General features: G+C 39.0%; 1 protein-coding gene across 4 annotated transcripts in view; it reads left to right on the forward strand.

The window, feature by feature from the left end:
• The window catches only part of acot9 (acyl-CoA thioesterase 9), a 30,959-nt gene extending 12,331 nt beyond the window's left edge, over positions 1-18,628 (forward strand). For all 4 annotated transcript variants that reach the window (XM_003218840.4, XM_008107319.3, XM_062977228.1 and 1 more), the window contains 11 exons: positions 33-70; positions 655-738; positions 2,094-2,197; positions 6,644-6,717; positions 7,852-7,919; positions 11,605-11,716; positions 12,401-12,491; positions 14,234-14,319; positions 14,948-15,035; positions 15,193-15,343; positions 16,200-18,628. In XM_003218840.4, the coding sequence (XP_003218888.1) occupies positions 33-70; positions 655-738; positions 2,094-2,197; positions 6,644-6,717; positions 7,852-7,919; positions 11,605-11,716; positions 12,401-12,491; positions 14,234-14,319; positions 14,948-15,035; positions 15,193-15,343; positions 16,200-16,264 (961 nt within the window). In that variant the 3' untranslated portion in view covers positions 16,265-18,628. The remainder of the gene's footprint in view (positions 1-32; positions 71-654; positions 739-2,093; positions 2,198-6,643; positions 6,718-7,851; positions 7,920-11,604; positions 11,717-12,400; positions 12,492-14,233; positions 14,320-14,947; positions 15,036-15,192; positions 15,344-16,199) is intronic.
• Positions 18,629-19,366: the final 738 nt, after the last annotated feature.

Genomic DNA, 19,366 nt, shown 5'->3' on the forward strand with positions numbered 1-19,366 from the left:
TTATTCATTGCCTTACACTTTTGTTTTGATAGGTTTGGCCGAATTCTTGAAGATCTTGATAGCTTAGGAGGTATGTAAGGAATAAAATTCACATGTTAAGTGATCGGATCATTTGGGTAATGAGCAATTTTCTCTTTGGGAAAAAATAACTATACGTTTCAGATTTGGACATATAAACTTCTTTACCATTTTTAATTTGCAACAGTTAGTGAAGTAGATATATGTGCTTTGCCCAAGGTTATCCAGGAGAACCATGGCTGAGCAGAGATTTGAACTCTGTCCTATAGGTCCATATCCAGCATTATTTCTCCCACTGGACTAGTGGGATGTTATTACCTGTGTTGTTCTTACAAAAAATTACTTGGAGAGAAAATGTTCACAATGTGTTGTTAATAGGTTAAGGAATATATACATTTTCTTTTGTACAGCTTCATGTTATTGCAGTTTGCCCTTGCTCCATATTATTTCTGATAACAGTCATCAAGTTAGCTGTCTTAGATTAGAGTGAAGTGATAAAGGCTACTGTGGTAATAATTTGAAAGTCATTTTGATTTTTTGTCACTCTTTTGGTGATTTACTGCTTGTAAGAGAGATGGAAACATTTTATAAATACAGAGAATAATTGATGCAGTCTTTATTATTACTTTTCCACAGTTCTTATTTGTTATACGCATACAAAACATGATGCTGCTCAGCGATCTCCTCTGTCTATTGTTACAGCATTGGTGGATAAAATTGGTAAGTTTTGTTTGATATACCCATTCAATAATCCCTGTTCTGGCAATACACACTGCTGTGTGTATTGCGTTGTATCCATCCTTACAGTTGAGTAACTAGGCCAGACAGGCAAATTTTCTCATGCAGGGACAGGCAAAGACTGGGTTGCTGTGAGTTTTCCGGACTGTATGGCCATGTTCCAGAAGCATTCTCTCCTGACTTTTTGCCCACATTTGTGGCAGCCATCCTCAGAGGTTGTGAGGTCTGTTGGAAACTAGGCAAGTGGGGTTTATATATCTGTAGAAAGTGCAGGTTGAGAGAAAGAACTCTTTGTCTTTTTGAGGCAAGTGTGAATGTTGCAATTGGCCAGCTTGATTAGCATTGAATGGCCTTGCAGATTCAAAGCCTGGCTGCTTCCTGCCTGAGGGAATCCTTTGTTGGGAGGTGATTGCTGGCCCTGGTTGTTTCTTGTCTGGAATTCTCCTGTTTTTTGAATGTTGTTCTTTATTTACTGCCCCGATTTTAGAGTTTTTAAATACCGGTAGCAAGTTTTTGTTCATTTTCATAGTTTCATCCTTTCTGTTGAAATTGTTCACAAGCTTGTGGATTTCAGTGGCTTCTCTGTGTAGTCTGACATGGTGGTTATTAGAGTGGTCCAACATTTCTGTGTTCTCAAATAATATGCTATGTACAGGTTGGTTCATCAAGTCTTCTGCTATGGCTGACTTCTCTGGTTGAATTAGTCTTTTGATTCAGACAGACTTATGTCAACTGACTGTTTCCCAGGGGATATTACTTGTCTTAAAAATGTTTTAATATGGTTGCGTTTCTGTTTGTATTCTTTGAAAATCTTAGAGCAAGCTTGTTTGCTGGTTTGGAGAGAAAGGGGGCTGTAATAAATAGAATAAAATAAAAATTATAGTAAATATGCGTTTACTGCTGAAATGGTATTGCTGCTAAACCAAATTCCCCCTCCTCTGACTGTAACATCTGTTTTGGGAAAGGTGTTACATGACTTTTCATAACTTTTTAAGTAAGTACCAGGGGAAAATTAGGATACACTTCTCAGACAACCATTTATTTATGGTAAGGTTTAATTTATTGGAAATGTTTCTTGCATTGACGTAACCCACATGCTTAACAAGGTTAGATTTGTAAAGTTGTAAAACTGGAAGGAACTTCAGCGTAGGAACTACAATGCATAATGCAAATATGGCATCTCTAGTTCTTGTTGGCCGAACTTCTGCTTCAAGTTTTCCTGCAAAGGAGACATATCCACTTCTGATACCAGTCTGCTCCATTGCCACTGCCAAACTTTTCTTTTAGTTAACATTCTTCAGTGCCTTGTCCCCTGATTCATGTTTCTACACTGTTAGGTTTATGGGAGCAACACATTCATCCAGATCGCGATATCAAATTCATTGGGAATGTTTCATGGGTAGGGAGGACCTCAATGGAAGTGAAAATGCACATGCTTCAGGTGAGTGGTGGCAAATTATTCCAAGTAAGCAAGTAAATAAAAATAGGGAATCCTAGATTTGACTTAGCTGTATAGCTTGTAAATGTTACCGGCCTGTGATTGCCTGAGCTGTGGTCCTAATAAGGTTTCATAGGCTCAGATTCAATAATGCAATATTTTTATTCATAATATGAATAATATGAAAGTACTTATTGGGAGGTAAGATGCAGAAAAACTACAATACTTTCTAGCATATGATACCAGTAGCCACACTGTGTATTCTGTACTATTACTACGTTTTGCTTAGTTTTAGTGGTTAGGATATAATTCTTCACTGAGTTTCTTCTCAAAGCTAACAACAAGTAATTTCAGTATTTTTCTTCTGGCTGTCAAAAAGTCTTTGAAAACAACAGTTATTGAAAGTAATTTGCACTTCAGGACTTATTCTTGACAAAATTCACATCTGATTGTGTTGTCAAAGGCTTTCATGGCCGGGATCACAGGGTTGTTGTATGTTTTCCGAGCTGTACTTATTTATTTATTTCCAGCATTTATAACTCGCCCTTCTCACCCTGGGGGACTCAGGGCGGCTTACAACGGTTGGCAACATTTAATGCCAAGAACAAAATAATAAAAACAAGAACAGTACATAACATCAATTAAAACTATAAAAATACATCATTAAATACATTATAAAACTTAAAACATATGTAATTAGATCCATTTGTCCAGAAACCTCATGCTTCAACCTTAAATCGGACCATGTTGACTTTATCATTTACTCGTTAAAAGCTTGTGCACACAACCATGTTTTCACAGCCTTTCTGAAACCCAGAAGGGTTGAGGCTTGCCGGATATTTGTAGGGAGGGTGTTCCACAGCCGGGGAGCCACCACTGAGAAGGCCCTGTCCTTCGTTCCCACCAGCTGCGCTTGCGAGGCAGGTAGGACCGAGAGCAGGGCCTCTCCAGATGATCTTAGGGATCTTGCTGGCTCATAGGAGGAGATACATACGGACAAGTAAATTGGGCCAGAAATTGGACCTTTATAGGTCAAGACCAGCACTTTGAATTGGGCTCGGTAGCATATCGGCAGCCAGCAATGCTGGCTTAGCAGGGGGGTGGTACGCTCCCTGTATGCCGCCCCAGTTATTAATCTGGCTGGCCGTATTAAGCTTCCAGGCCGTCTTCAAAGGCAACCCCACGTAGAGAGTGTTGCAGTAGTCCAAACAGGATGTAACCAGAGCGAGGACCACCGTGGCCAAGTCAGACTTCCCAAGATACGGGAAGTTGTGCGAATCCTCCCCTGGCCACTGCTGAGACCTGGCAATCCAGGCTCAGTGATGAGTCCAGGAGAACACCCAGACTACGAACCTGTGTCTTCAGGGGGAGTGCGACCCCGTCTAATATAGGCTGTAACCCTATACCCTGTTCGGCCCTACGACTGACCAGGAGGACCTCTGTCTTGTCTGGATTCAGTTTCAATTTGTTTGCCCTCATCCAGTCCGACACAGCGGCCAGACACCAGTTCAGAACCTGAACAGCCTCTTTAGTGACAGGTGGGAAGGAGTGACAGAGCTGGACATCATCTGCATACAGATGACACCACACCCTGAAACTCCAGATGATCTCTCTCAGCGGCTTCATGTAGATGTTGAACAACATGGGGGACAGTACCGAACCCTGCGGAACCCCACAAGACAATGGTTGTGGGACCGAGCAGGTGTCCCCCAGTGACACCATCTGGGAATGACCCTCCAGGAAGGACCGGAGCCACTTCAAAACAGTACCTCCGAAACCCATCCCGGCAAGGCGTCCCAGAAGGATACCGTGATCGACGATATCAAAGGCCGCTGAGAGGTCCAACAGAACCAACAGGGACACACTCTCCCTGTCCAGTTCCCGGCGTAGATCATCGACTAAGGCGACCAAGGCTGTTTTGGTACCATGTGCCGGCCTGAAGCCAGACTGCGCCGGATCTAGAAAATCAGTGTCTACCAAGAATGCCTGGAGTTGTGCGACCACCACACATTCCACAACCTTGCCCAAAAAGGGGAGATTGGAAATAGGCCAATAGCTGTCCAATTGAGTGGGATCCAGTGATGGCTTTTTCAACAGCGGTTTGATCACAGCCAATTGAAGGCTTGCTGGAACAAAGCCTTCCTGGAGGGAGGCATTCACCACCACCTTCACCCACTCGGCCAATCCTCCTCTGGCTTCTCTCACCAGCCAGGATGGGCAGGGGTCTAGGATGCATGTGGTAGCCTTCACCTCTCCAAGCACCTTGTCCACATCCTCAGGCTGAACCAAGTGAAAAGAATCCATCAAAATAGGACATGCAGGTGCTCATGCTACATCCTCGGAGACTGTCGTTAATATGGTTTCAAAGTCAGAGTGGATCAAAGCGACTTTGTCCGCAAAGAACTGAGGAAATGCTTCACAGCGGGCTACCGACTTGTCAGGGATCCCATCTTGGGAGACGGGATATAACAAACCTCTGATAACTTGGAACAGCTCAGCCGGACGGTTCTTTGCGGACGCAATATTAGCTGCATAGAAAGAATTCTTTGCAGCATCTATTGCCTCGGCATATGCCCTGAGTTAGGAACATGTTCGGTTTGACTTGTTCGGCTCTGAATGCCACACGCTCTCTAGTTCCCTCTTCTTTCGCTTCATCTCTGCCAGCTCCTCGGTGAACCAAGGAGATGGTTTAGCATGGGTACTCGAGAGGGGACATTCCGGAGCAATCGTGACCATTGCCCTAGCTGCCTCCTTGTTCCAGAGGGCGACCAGAGCATCAACAGGATCACCAGCCATGGTGGTGGGAAATTCCCCAAGAGCTGTCAGGAATCCATCTGGATCCATAAGTCTCCTGTGGCGGACCATTTTAATTGGTCCTCCACCTCTGTGGAGGGTAGGGGGTGCAGCCAGTCTAAACCTGATCAGGTGATGGTTGGTCCATGGCAACAGAGCGATGGTGAGCTCCTCCACACCGCCACCTTCCTCCCATCCCTCGCAGAAAACCAAGTCAAGCATGTGCCCCACTCTGTGGGTGGGAACCGATACTAGTTGGGACAGCCCCATGATTGCCATGGTGGCCATGAAGTCCTGAGCCGCCCCGGAAAGAATAGTCTCGGCATGGACATTGAAGTACCCCAGCACAATGAGCTGTTGGGACTACAATGCCAGGCCTGAGACCACCCCGGCTAGTTCAGGCAGGGAGACTGTGATGCAGCTGGGTGGTCAGTACACTAACAATCCCTAATCTGTCCCGGTCCCCCACCCTAAATGGGCACATTCAAACAAGGATGGGGCACCTGGTCAGGGGAATAGACTCCTTATAGACTACTGCAACCCCTCCTCCCCGCCCTCCAGTTCTTGGCTGCTGCTGCACGGTATAAACTGGTGGACAAAGCTGGGTGAGGTTGGCTCCCCCAGCCTTGTCCAGCCAGGTCTCCGTTATGTATGGCCATGTTCCAGAAGTATTCTTTCCTGACGTTTTGCTCACATCTATGACAGGCATCCTCAGGCATACCTCACTACCTCTGAGGACGCCTGCCATAGATGTGGGTGAAATGTCAGGAGAGAATACTTCTGGAACATGGCCATACAGCCCGGAAAACATACAACAACCCTCACATCTGATTGTACGGAAAACATGGAAATAATTTTCTTAATTACTATGTAGAAATGCTGCTTTTATGCAAATTGTGCATTTGCATAGCAAATTTTAAGACAGATTTACAATAGTTTTAAATACAGAAAATGCTATTTTCAAACAAAACGTTTCATGCTCAAAACAACCAGAATAAGCCCCAAACCGCAAAAATTCTCATCAGTCCAGGATTCTTCAAATCAGGATTTCTTGAAACTCAAAAACATCTTTCAACCATTTAAAAATTATTTTCAAATGTTCTTTCCATCCCTACTTCAGAGTAAGTTTGTCTCTTTAATGGTATATACAAATGGTTTAGTGTATTGGTTCTGAGAGTATTGTAAGTGTCTGTGGGCACTAAGATTACCATATTACGTGAATCTGATGTGTACCCTAATTTTGGCAAGATAATTTGCCAGAAAATGTAAGCATTAGATTTTAGTAAATAGAGTAGTAGTAAATTGGCTTTTCGAGGGCAGTATTCTTTCTTATGGTGATTACATGTGGTTACCATCAGTTTGTTTCTTAATTCTTGAGTTATCATAGATCATTTTCCAGTTCTGTTTTCAGAGATAAAGACATTGGGAACTAGTGAATACAATTTATTATCATTATCTGTGTATAAAGTGATTTACATTATACTAATAAAAGAGTGACTTTTACTTTCAATTATAGCATGAATAATTGAAAATATTAAAAGAAAAGATAAAAAAGAAATCCACACAAAACATAACACCAAGGTCTTTTATTGCATTATCAGTGAGAACTGGATATGCCACTAAATGTCATTTACCTCCTATTGATTTTTTTTAAAGCTAAATGATGGTATCTATGGTCCTGTGTTAGATGCAACGTTTGTCATGGTGGCTCGTGATCCAGAAAACAAAAGGTAATGCTTCTAGTGAATCATTGGAAATAATTGTAATTTGAAGGTTTATTAAAACTCATGTACAAATCTACACTCTAAAGTTTACATCTACACTGTAAAGTTAATGCCATTTGACATCACTTTAACTACCATGGATCAATGCTTTGAAATCATGGGAATTGTAGTTTTACAAGACCTTTATCCACTACCAAAGAGTGCTGGTGCCTCACTAAACGACAACTTCAAATATACCAAACTTCCAGGGCTCTATAGCATCAAACCATGTGAATTTAATTGGTGTCAAAACTATATTCTACAATATAGATATAAGTAATGTTTAGTGCTCTGAAGTTCCTTTACCTCTTTTTCTCTAAAAAAAATCTTTAATTAATTTCTCATGAATGTGATTATTGTTCTGAATTATGGTTTAATGCTTTCTAAAATGAACTTGAACCTTATAAATAGAGAACAGTGAATGGGTTTGGACTCTTTAACAGACTGAGGGTAAGACTTAATCTCAAAAGTATCTAAGGCAGGGAATCAATTGTAGGAGACAAAGAAAGATGTTTGCCTTTTTGAGGTGTTTGGATTTACAGTTGAAGAAAATAATATCTAAATATTCAACTTTCTCTTTGTCATATATATTTCTTTTTTAAGAACCTAAGGGGATATAAGAGGAGAAAAGGAAGTTTTGTAGCAAAAGTGGGTTTGTTTTTGTGTCTAGGAGTGTGATCTCTACCTGGTCTTAACTAGGTCTTAAGCCAGTTACTTATCTTTTAGTCTCACTTCTTTGCTTTTTTATGAAATGTACATTTTGTGATGGGCCATGCCTGTCATGGTAGCCATTGCATACATGGACATCCCCAAATGGAAGCCATTTTACAATTATACCCTTGTTATTCACTTTTTAAAAGTGCCCATCAGCTAAAAAATATTAGGGAATGAGGCTTAAGTTGTTACATGAACATGTCTTAGTTTATATAGGCTAACTATCCTCTTCAAGCCACTACTTTTTCAGTTTCAGTAATTTATATTTTGGGTGATAAGCAAATATTATATGTGCATGACAGTGCTGGACTGGAGCAAATGAAGGCTTATTTTCCCCTCAGAAAAACAACATGTTGTTTTGAATGTATTTTTTAAAACTGTCTGCAGGCCAGCATTTGTGAACCCATTGATTCTTGAGACCCCAGAAGAGAAAAAAATCTTCAATGAAGGAGAATGTATGTGATCTATTCCTTTTGTTAATGGTCGGATATCTGGCTGTGGCAATCCTTGAATGAGTGTTGAATTTTATTAAAGAAAGAGATGTGATCACTAAATCACAAGAACTAGATAATTCATGTCCTTCTTGTGGTCACTCCATTTTTGAAAATTTAAGAGTTGTAAAAATCCACTTATAGGGTTCCTGCTCATTTTTTCATTTAAAAATAGTTTAAAATAATGTGTATAATCAAATGATTAAATAGCTAATTTTTCAGTAATACATTTACCGGTAATTGTTCTCATTAGCTTGTTACAATCCTCTATCTCAGTCAAACTTTGAAACTATCTTCATTTGCATATATTCATGACCCAAGGGGTTACTGACAAAAAATAATTTGAAATTAATATTTTTTTAAAGAAAGCTTCTTATGAAATAGAGGTTAGTGACCTAAATCTGGTGAACAAATAATTTAATTTTGAGCATCACTTATCTGGAATTCTGAAATGTGGAAATACTCCACAATCCAAAACCTTATTTCACGCACCAAATTATTTAAAATATTATATAAAATTACCTGCAGGCTGTGTGTATAATAATAATAAAATTGTATTTATATACCACCCTATCTCCTCAGGAGGACTCAGGGCGGTTTCTATCATAATGCAAAACATTCAATTGACCATACAGCAATGTGAACATAATAAAATAATAAACACAATTAAACAAGAACATACAATTCAAAATAATCCACGAAAGTTAAAATCTAGTTTCAGTATGCTCCATCCATATGGTCACTGGGTTCAATATACCAGTGACCAGAGCTTCAGAGTGGACATGGCCAACTATTAAGAGGCTAGGCTGGGACTAGTGCATCAGAAGGAATACAGGTAGTCCCCAAGTTACAAACATCCAACTTACAAACAACCCATAGTTAGGAACAGGGGTGAGACAACAGGAAGTGAGAGAAATCTACCCTTAAGAAGGGAAACCCACTCCTGAAACAGTTATAATGGGGAAAGCTCTCTCCACTGAAGCTTTATACTCAATCCTTATTTCCACAACAAGCTATTTTTTTAAATATCAAAATCCAGTTATCACAGGGACAGAAAGTGAGGTGAAATCTCTTTTGCCACAGACAGCAAAAGAAACACCATGGGGGTATTGAACTTTCCCTGTGCTATCAAAAACATATGTATATGTTCATGTATGTTCATGTATGTGTGTGTGTGTATGTGTGTGTGTGTGTGTATATATATATATATATGTATATATATATATATATATATATATATATATATATATATATATATATATCTGGAATCACACTTAAAATTTTACCTGTTCTGACTTACATACAAATTCTATTTAAGAACAAAGCTACATAATCTATCTTGTTTGTAACTTGGCAATTGTCTATATATGAAACATACACGAATTTCATGTTTAGATTTGGATCCCTTCTCCAAGAAATATAATTATGTGTGTTTATGCAAATGCAGGTATTTTAAAAAATGAAATATAAACTCCAAATCGAAAACACTTCTGGTCCCAAGCATTTCGGATCAGGAATGCTTAACCTCTTTTGATTTGTCTTGATTTTCATATAATATTGAGCTCAGAAACATCTCTTTAAATCAAATATCAAATATGGTTCAAAGTGTTCATAGATACGTAAAGCAGAACATGATCTGTTCAAAAGTAGAATGAAGAATATGGAGATATTTTAATCCTGTATTTTTTTTCTTTTCATTTTCATTCTTACTGTTTTTACCAAATTAATTGCACTATTAAGGCGGTCAAAGTCGCTCTGATCCGCTCCGGCTTTGACACCATATTAATGGTAGTCTCTGAGGATGTAACATGAGCACTTGCTTGTCCACTTTTGATGGATTCTTTTCCATTAGTTCAGCTCAAGGATGTGGACAAGGTGCTTGGAGAAGCGCGGGCTACCACATGCATCCTAGACCCTTGCCCATCCTGGCTGGTAAAGGAAGCCAGAGGGGATTTGGCAGAGTGGATGAAGGGGGTCATTAATGCCTCGCTTCAGGAAGGTAACATTCCAGCCAGCTTAAAACAAGCTGTTATAAAACCGCTGTTGAAAAAAACCATCACTGGACCCCACTCAAATTTGTCAGCTATCGGCCAGTTTCCAATCTTCCCTTTTTAGGCAAGGTCTTGGAACGTGTGGTGGCCTCGCATTCTTGGTAGATACTGATTATCTGGACCCAGCACAGTCTGACTTTAGACATGGGACTGAAACAGCCTTGGTTGCCTTAGTGGATGATCTACGCCGGGAACTGGACAGGGGGAGTGTATCCCTGTTGGCTCTGCTTGAACCTCTCAGCGGCCTTCAATACCATAGACCACGGTATGCTTCTGGAGCGCCTTGTGGGAATGGGCCTTGGAGATACTGTTTTGCAGTGGCTCTGGTCCTTCCTCGAGGGTCGCTCCCAGAAAGTGTTGTTGGGAAACACCTGCTCGGCCCCACAACCTTTGTCCTCTGGGGTCCCGCAGGAATCAATACTGTCTCCCATGTTTAACGTCTACATGAAGCCGTTGGATGAGATCATCCGGAGTTTTGGAGTGTGATGTCATCTGTACGCAGAAGACATTCAGCTCTATCACTCCTTTCCACCTGCTGCTAAGGAGGCTGTTCAGGTCCTGAACCGGTGCTTGGCTGCTGTGACGGTCTGGATGAGAGCGAACAAATTAAAAGTGAATCCAGACAAGACAGAAGTACTCCTGGTCAGTTGCAAGGCCGAACAGGGCATAGTGTTACAGCCTGTTTTGGATGGGGCCACACTCCCCCTGAGGACGCAGCTTGGGGGTTCTCCTGGATTCATCGCTGAGCCTGAAACCCGAGGTCTCGGCAGTGGCCAGGGGAGCTTTTGCACAATTAAAACTTGTGTGCCAGTTGTGCTTGTACCTTGGGAAGTCTGACTTGGCCATGGTAGTCCACGCTCTGGTTACATCTCAAATAGATTACTGTAACACACTCTACGTGGGGTTACCTTTGAAGACTGTTCAGAACTGCAACTGGTCCAACGAGCGGCAGCCAGATTGATCACCGGAGCTACGCACAGGGAGCATACAACCCTCCTGTTGCACCAGCTCTGCTGGCTGCCAATTTGCTACCGAGCACAATTCAAAGTGCTTGCTTTAGCCTATAAAGCCCTAAACGGTTCTGGCCCAGCTTACTTGTCTGAATATATTTCCCTCTATGAACCATCTCAGAGTTTAAGATCATTTGGAGAGGCCCTACTCTCGGCTCCGCCTTCTTTGCAGGTGCAATTGGCAGAGACAGAGCCTTCTCAGTGGTGGTCCCTCGGCTATGGAACTTCCTCCACAGAAAGATTAGATTAGCTCCCTCCTTCCTGACCTTCCGCAAAAAAAGTGAAGATGTGGCTCTTTGATCAAGCCTTTGAAAATCTAGTGCAATAATTAGATACGAAAGATGTGTAATTGACTTATAGAATGGCCCCGGACTATGCCTATGGATCACGTGATTTAACTTGTTGTATGGATTCAAATGCCTTTAATTGTTTTAATGGTGTGGTTGTTTTTATTGTACTATGTTTTTAAAGGCATTGCCTGTGTTGTGAAGCTGTCTTGAGTCCCCTCTGGGGTTGAGAAGGGCGGGATAAAAGAACCGTAAATAAATAAATTTGTTTTTATGCTCTTTTTACTGTTTAATGGATTAGTGAACAAGACAAGAAGAGTTGATTCTAGTAAAGCTTCCTTGCTAAAAATGGCTCCTACTGCAGAAGAAAGAAATATTGTTCACAACTTGTTTCTTAATACACTGGACACAAGGTAGGTGATAGAGTTTCTAATGCCTGTAGTTACAACTTAATACTGAATTTTATTGAGTTTGATTGTTCTTAAATTTGCAAGTGATTATTTCCCTCCTTCATTTGCCAATCACTTATTCTAAGCTTTGAATGGGGAGAGCTGAATCCATTTGCTAGTCCTACCAAGAGTAGACTCATTGAATTAGTTGTTCAGTAGTTAAATCAACACTCAAGTAAGTCTACAATTGGATTTTGCCCAGAGCCTTTGTACAGGTTGAGCATCTCTTGTCTGGATTTCTAGGATTTCTGAAATCCATAAGTGTCCACATGGTTATCTGAGATAGTGACACCTTTTCTTTCTGATGCTTCAATGTACACAAACTTTGTATCATGTACCAAAAGATATGCAGAAACACTACTCCCTTGACTCAAAATAAAATTAAGGAAGGGACTTTCGAAACCATGGTCACTGTAAAATGCTGACAAAACATTGTGGGGAGGAACTGGATTGCAGCTCATAAGCAGCACATAGCCATCATGAATGAAGTGAGATTTTTTCTATATTTATTTGTCTTTCCTTTTTCAAAGCAACATAAAGATAGCTGTCAGTACATCCTATGATTATTCTGTAGGCAGACATGTTTGCTTCATAATATTGGCCTAAGATGGCAGCTTTGTTATTTCAATTCCTTCTCCCTTTTCACAGGACAGTGAGTTTCCGGAGCCGTGTGTTGCCATCCAACTCTGCTTGGATGCAAGACACATCATTAAAGAGTTTGGAGATCTGCCATCCTGAGGTATCTGCAGAGCTTTAGCACTTCTAAATGGATGAGTTAGGTTCTTTCCCCTCTTAGCCAATAGACATTTGACTCCTGGGCCAAACTGGTATTTTGCATTCACTAACAGATACTTTAGAATTTCTGTTCAATTGCTGTGATTAAATGTTTATTGTTTATGGATTTATATTGGTAGTCAGTTCATCTTTACATTTAAGATTAAATATCATACTTATTACATTATTTTCATTATTTTGAAGCCATTTCTAGCTGAGGAGAAACAATCATATTTATCATGTTAGGTAAAGGTTTTCCCTTGACATTAAGTCCAGTCGTGACCAACTCTAGGGTGTGGTTCTCATCTCAGTTTCTAAGCCGAAGAGCCAGCGTTGTCCATAGACACCTCCAAGGTCATGTGGCTGGCATGACTGCATGGAGTGCCATTACCTTCCCACTGGAGTGATACCTATTGATCTACTCACATTTGTATGCTTTTGAACTGCTAGGTTAGCAGAAGCTGGGGTTAACAGCGGGAGTTCACCCCGCTCCCTGGATTTAAACCACTGACTTTTCGGTTAGCAAGTTCAACAACTCCGTGGTTTAACCCGCTGTGCCACTGGGAGCTCCTATTTATTATATTATTTTCATTATTTTGGAGCCATTTCTAGCTGAAGAGAAACTATCAAGCATTCCTGGTCGTCAGTTGCTTGCAGATTAGTAAGAGAAAAATTAGGCTGTCTTTCAGTTTGGTGGTTGTTGTGAATTGTAAGTTAGCTATTATATACTAATACATTATTTGAACATACAGATCAATTATGCAATTACACATATGTATGAGACATACCCATTGAGCTTACCATTTTATCCCAGGCTCTTTAATGTCTAGGACCTGCTGCCCTTGGAGTAACTTGTATTATTAGAATTAAGGTCCTTGCGACAGCACAAATATTAGCAGGCATTTAATGCTGCAGTGGCCCATGAATCAGTTAGTTTGGGCCTCCATATAAACCCTGATCCCTTATATAGAAGCATGTTTCATTGCTTTCAGATGAATTCTGCTTTCAGTGCCGTGCAATTAAGGTTGCTGCCATGAAGTGATGACATACATTGTAATTAAAATTTGCATTTCTTTCTCAAGCAGAGGAATCTTACTTTAGTAACTTTACAAATTTCCCTCTATTCCTCCAGTTTTAAAGATATTAATCACACATCTGTATACTATCTCTTTTTTACTTTTTCAATTTAGAAATTCCTTACCTCAAATATCTGTCAAAATTTAATAACATTCTACAATTAATCCACTCCATTTCAAATACTTCCTAAAATTACAAATAAAATGCAGATACCAATAAATACAAGTATATTTGAAAAGAGATATAGGTGAAAAAGGGGTGAAATCTAGAGAATGAAGTCAACAGTACAGTTCTAAGTGGAGACTTGAATATAACCCAGAAAAGATGGCAAGAAGTCAACAAGTTTTTACTACCTCAGTTTTGGAAAGGCCAGTTTATGCACCCACTACTATAGTCCATGTACTCGTAAGACATATCTGAGATTACCAATGCTGTATTCTTTGTTAGAATGCTGCTTATTACTTATTTTATTGAAGTCTTGATGGAGATCCGAAGCTTGTATGTTTCTGCATTACAAGGGGTTGGAGTGGATGGTCCTTGGGATTCTATTCTATGATTCTGATTTAAGGCAATATGCTGTACAAACTGTTGATATGAATCAGCTGTTTCTATCAATGTTTCTGCACATAGAAACGCAACATTTTCAACAGAATTTTTGGAGGATTTCTCATGAGGAAAGCATATGAATTGGGATGGGCTTGTGCCTACAACTTTGCGTAAGTTATAAGCTGAAATACGTCTCAAAGGCATTGAGAGGATAGTTCATCTGGCTCTCTTCCAGACTTCTTTCCTTAGCAGTGGGCGGGAAGGACATATTTCTCTGTAGATCCCGCACTACCTTAAGGTCAACCTCTGTACTTACGTTTTCAACACTCATTCACCTTTTCCCCGATGCCTATATGTGGGGACATTACTTGAGTTTTATAACTATGGCTTTTGACTGAAAGAGTCTGTGCAAATTATACCAGCTATGATCCAAGTCTGAAATAGGTATGACTGTAGGGAGAATGTGAAATTAATGGGTTTGCCATAAGTTGATATGTGATTTGATGATACATAGTCAGTCACATAGAAGAAATGTTATGTTTCACTTGAGATGGTTGTGATAACATTGATTTGGGCTAAATAAGACAGTTAAGAGCCTTTATGTTGTTGAATATGCAGTACACCATCCATAAAAACTCACTTTGTAAAATAAGTCTTCATTGAATGTCTCATTCATGTTCATTCAATATCTTGAAGATATCTGTAACAACAATCCAAGTTTTGTTGTTTCTGTGGTATGTAACTGAGAACATATTGATTTGCAGTTTCTAAAATGTGCGTTTTTTAAATTCATTCCAGAAACTCCAGACCTTATGTTGTAGCTGTAGATGATATTATGTTTCAAAAGCCAGTTGAGGTTGGATCCTTATTGCTGCTTTCTTCCCAGGTAACAAATTTATTTTATTAAATTTTATTAATTTTAGACAGCACATTTATATAAATAATTGAGCTTGGTCTGATATGGAGAAGTGCCTCATCAGAGATCTTCATAAACTGATGTTATGTTTGCAAATCCAGTAATTTTTTTAATCCCATTTTTAAAGGTATGTTATACTGAAAATAATTACACCCAGGTTCGGGTGCACAGTGAAGTTTACGATCCAGATTCCAGAGTGCATCATACAACAAATGTCTTTCATTTCACATTTATGTTAGAAAAGGAGATACCAGATATTGTCCCCAAGACATATGGTGGTGAGTAGGCATTAACATTCTTTGCAGCAAGTGTGCGAATGCTAGTGTGTGGCTAATTTAAATGTGTTGTAAGAATATTTGCTTAGTTAGGATCATGTGCCCAAGGAAGGAATTAGCCATGTGCTTTGTTCCACGTGTTTCCTTTTTTCTCCTTCCTTCTCCATCTGAGTTCATTTATGATCTAAATGTGATTTCAGTGTTTAAATACTAAAAATTCAATTTGAATGCTGCTCAGTAACTCAAATACAATTTTTAGTATTTTTCAATACTAATCTTAATTAGGAAGGACTGCTCCCAGTAACAAAGTAGGGTAAGCAATTACTTTATCCCAACTTTACAAAGAGAAGAGTTAAAAAAGAAAAAAGAAGAACTTACAATATGTAAAGGAGGTACAGTAGAGTCTCACTTATCCAACATAAACGGGCCGGCAGAACGTTGGATAAGCGAATATGTTGGATAATAAGGAGGGATTAAGAAAAAGCCTATTAAACATCAAATTAGGTTATGATTTTACAAATTAAGCACCAAAACATCATGTTATACAACAAATTTGACCGAAAAAGTAGTTCAATACGCAGTAATGCTATGTTGTAATTACTGTATTTATGAATTTAGAACCAAAATATCACGATATATTGAAAACATTGACTATAAGAATGCGTTGGATAATCCAGAACGTTGGATAAGCGAGTGTTGGATAAGTGAGACTCTACTGTATATCAATGTAGAAACCAGAGTATTTCTGCCTAGCAAGCCTTGTTATTTTAGGGAGCTGGAGAAAGATCAATATAGATGCTTTCAGTTTGACAAATACTGTTGAAGATGGCCTAATTCTTCTGCTTTTGTTTTGTTTCAGAATCCATGTTGTATTTGGATGGGAAACGGCATTTTGAGTCAGCTATGAAAGAAAACAAGGCATAGTTATCAACACAGTACAGCAAATTTATCATTTTTGGGATTGCCTTGGAAGTTTCACGAACATGTTTATCAGAAGAACATAGGACAGAATATCTGAAAGAATGCAAAAATATTACAAAGCATTTAGTTTTTTACATTGATATTATCCTTTATTGCTATTTATATAAATAAGTTCAGGCTGATTTTGATCATTTTTTATGCAAGGGGGAGTAGGTTTGTATCATGACTATTGAAGTTGCCAAGAAGCGAACAAAGTTTTGATAAGGGGAAATAGGATGTAATATGGAATCCTATTTTAAAGCTTTTTTTCTTTTTGACCCATTAGTGCTGATCATATATAATCTGTACCACTATTGGATTATTAAACTGACTTATATTTAGCTACATCAATTGTAAATGATTACTCAGTTGCATTATGTAAAAGGCACATCATGTTTCAAAAGCCAGTTGAGGTTGGATTCTTATTGCTGCTTTCTTCCCAGGTAACAAATTTATTTTATTAAACAATTTTGAGACAGCACATTTATATAAATATTTGAGCTTACTCTGATATGGAGAAGTGCCTTGTTGTCAGACCTTAGTTTGGGCAGTGTGGCCCATCTCACTCATGAAGTAATAATTCTGAGTGGAAAACAGATAAAAAATCTTTTGGACTCAAGCCTTGACAAATTGGTTGGTATGAATTTATAGAAATCACTCCTGTAATTGTTCTTATAACTATCATATGGCTTTACAATATGGCCTTATTTAAGCTGCTCTTCAGAACAAATCATGAACCATGGAGAGTCAGAAAATAATAACAGATGAGTAGTGATTGTAGTCTAGGCTCTGTTCAAGAGAGTTTTCCAAAAAATCTATAGCTGGTCACAACTGCCACAGGAAGCTGCTTAGAACTTGGTAGAATTTAATCAAGGGTTCACCATGAATCCAGCCTAGGATACATTCTCATCAGATGCTGAAATGTTTTAATAAGTATGTATGCTTTAATTTAAAAAATCTGTCTAACTGAAGTGATATATTGATTCTTTTAAGTTACACCTGGTACAGGAATATATATGCTAAGTTTATTCATGTCCTGTTTCTTACAGTTGTATTAATAAGATTGATTTGCTCAAGAAGGCAGTCTTCAGGTCCAATGAACCTCCGGGCAATGCCCTAAGGTTCACTGGAAATGTAGCAAGTTTTTAAATTAATAAAGATAGACAAAGAATATTGAAAGCCTGTCCAGCCAGTTTTGATCTTCAGTGCAGTGTGAAGTTGCAAGGTACTCGAAACTTAAGTTTATGAGTCAGCCATTAAATGCAATATAGATTTAGCATATCAGATCTGGAACACATGTATTTTGCAGCATATAAGGTTCCCAGTTAAATCACCGGTATCTCTAGTTTTGGGCATCTTGGGTGTTGGGGGAAGATATTTCTACAAATTGTCAATTCCCAGGAAATTGCCTGGTAGATAAATAAACAGAAATTAGTCATTGGGATTAGCAGGGGGGGGGGGGCGGGCGGGGCGGGCGGGGGAGATACCAGTGATGTAACCTATGATAGTATATTATATTCTGGTACAGTAATGCAGTCACCTTTCTTTTCATACAGTGGGAAAATATTTCTGGTGACTATGAAGAACAAGGAAGAGTGTAAATAAACCTGATATTTGTAACTATTTCCAATAATGTCGGTTAACTACTTCCTATATTTTTCCGACATCTAATCTGCTTTAACTGCATGTAATGTCCGTGCCATTAAGAAAAGTTAGATGTTTAAACTACTTAAGCAGAATCTTAAATTTAAACTAATACAGTAAGGTGAAAACATTAGGTCTTCACTGTTTTTCAGACTCTGCATAAGACAAATCGAATGCCTTTTTAACAGGTGGGCTTTTAATGCTGGGCTTACCATGAGAGTTCTCCCAAATGAAGCAAAACATAAGTTAAGGTTGGATTACTGAAGATGAATTACATCTGTTAATTGTACTTCAGATATTTTGGTTCTGTGGTTGAATTATTTACCACAATAATGTTTTCTACCAGTGTTCTGCTGTTGGACATTGTTAGGTCGATTGTGGAACAACACTTTCTTCTGCAGTTGGACACAATCAGTACCCAAACTTACTGTATCAGCTACTACTGAATATTCCATTCCTATTTGAGACAGAACATTTGGTTTTCTGCAGAAGTTCCTTTCGGCAAGAAAATGCCCACCACTGTTTCTTCTGGGGATAAGGCGTCTCAGTCATATCCACCCTAACTTGTTACTGTGTTTCTAATTCACTCCCCCCCCCCCCCCAATATAAACATCTCTAAAAATGGGCTGCATTTTAGAATTATGGTGCCTTTTATATATAAATAAAGCATTTTTCTGGAAATAGTATGCTGCTTACAATCTGTGGTGTTTTAGAATTGAAGAAATACAGGTAATTAGAATCATGGAGAAATGTTTTGCTTCTTTTAGTCATTGGGTTTTTCTTTTTATCTCCTTTTTATGCTAGTTGCCTTTTTAAGTACTGTATTCGCTGAGAAAGCACATGCTTAGCTGCAGTGCTTCCAAAAATAAGAAAGCAGCTCCCCCTGGTGGACGTCTGGAGCACAGTCTTTATTGTACTTACGAATGGGACAAATTGCACATCACAACCTTGGATGTCCTTCCCCTGAGAACTAATGGATATGGAAAAGGGATAATTCTGGCATTTTATTTAATGCCTTAACGGATGTTTAATTTTACTTTTATAGTATTTAGCTATACTTGGGTTTAACAGGCTCTGAAAATAATTAAACTAATAAAATGTATCCTATTGATACGAAATACATATTGAGAATTTGTTTTTCAATACTGTCCTTCACTTTGTACATACAGAATTCAGTTCATTGAAAGCAATCTAGTCTTTGCTACGTTGTCCAATAAGTGGATTTGGAATCAAGTTCCATCTTAAGTTACTCCTTTGTTAGAATCCAAGCAATCTGCAAGACACTGAACTCGAGAGTAAGGTGCTTATTTTTGCATAAACAAACATATATTCAGTTTATAAATCTTGTGGATTTATTCCTTAGGGTGTTGAGAGTTCCCATGAAGCATCTAAATCTTGTGCGTAATTTTGCATAATAATAAT

The sequence above is a fragment of the Anolis carolinensis genome, chromosome 3 (assembly GCF_035594765.1).
Source record: "Anolis carolinensis isolate JA03-04 chromosome 3, rAnoCar3.1.pri, whole genome shotgun sequence".
NCBI lineage: Eukaryota > Metazoa > Chordata > Lepidosauria > Squamata > Dactyloidae > Anolis > Anolis carolinensis.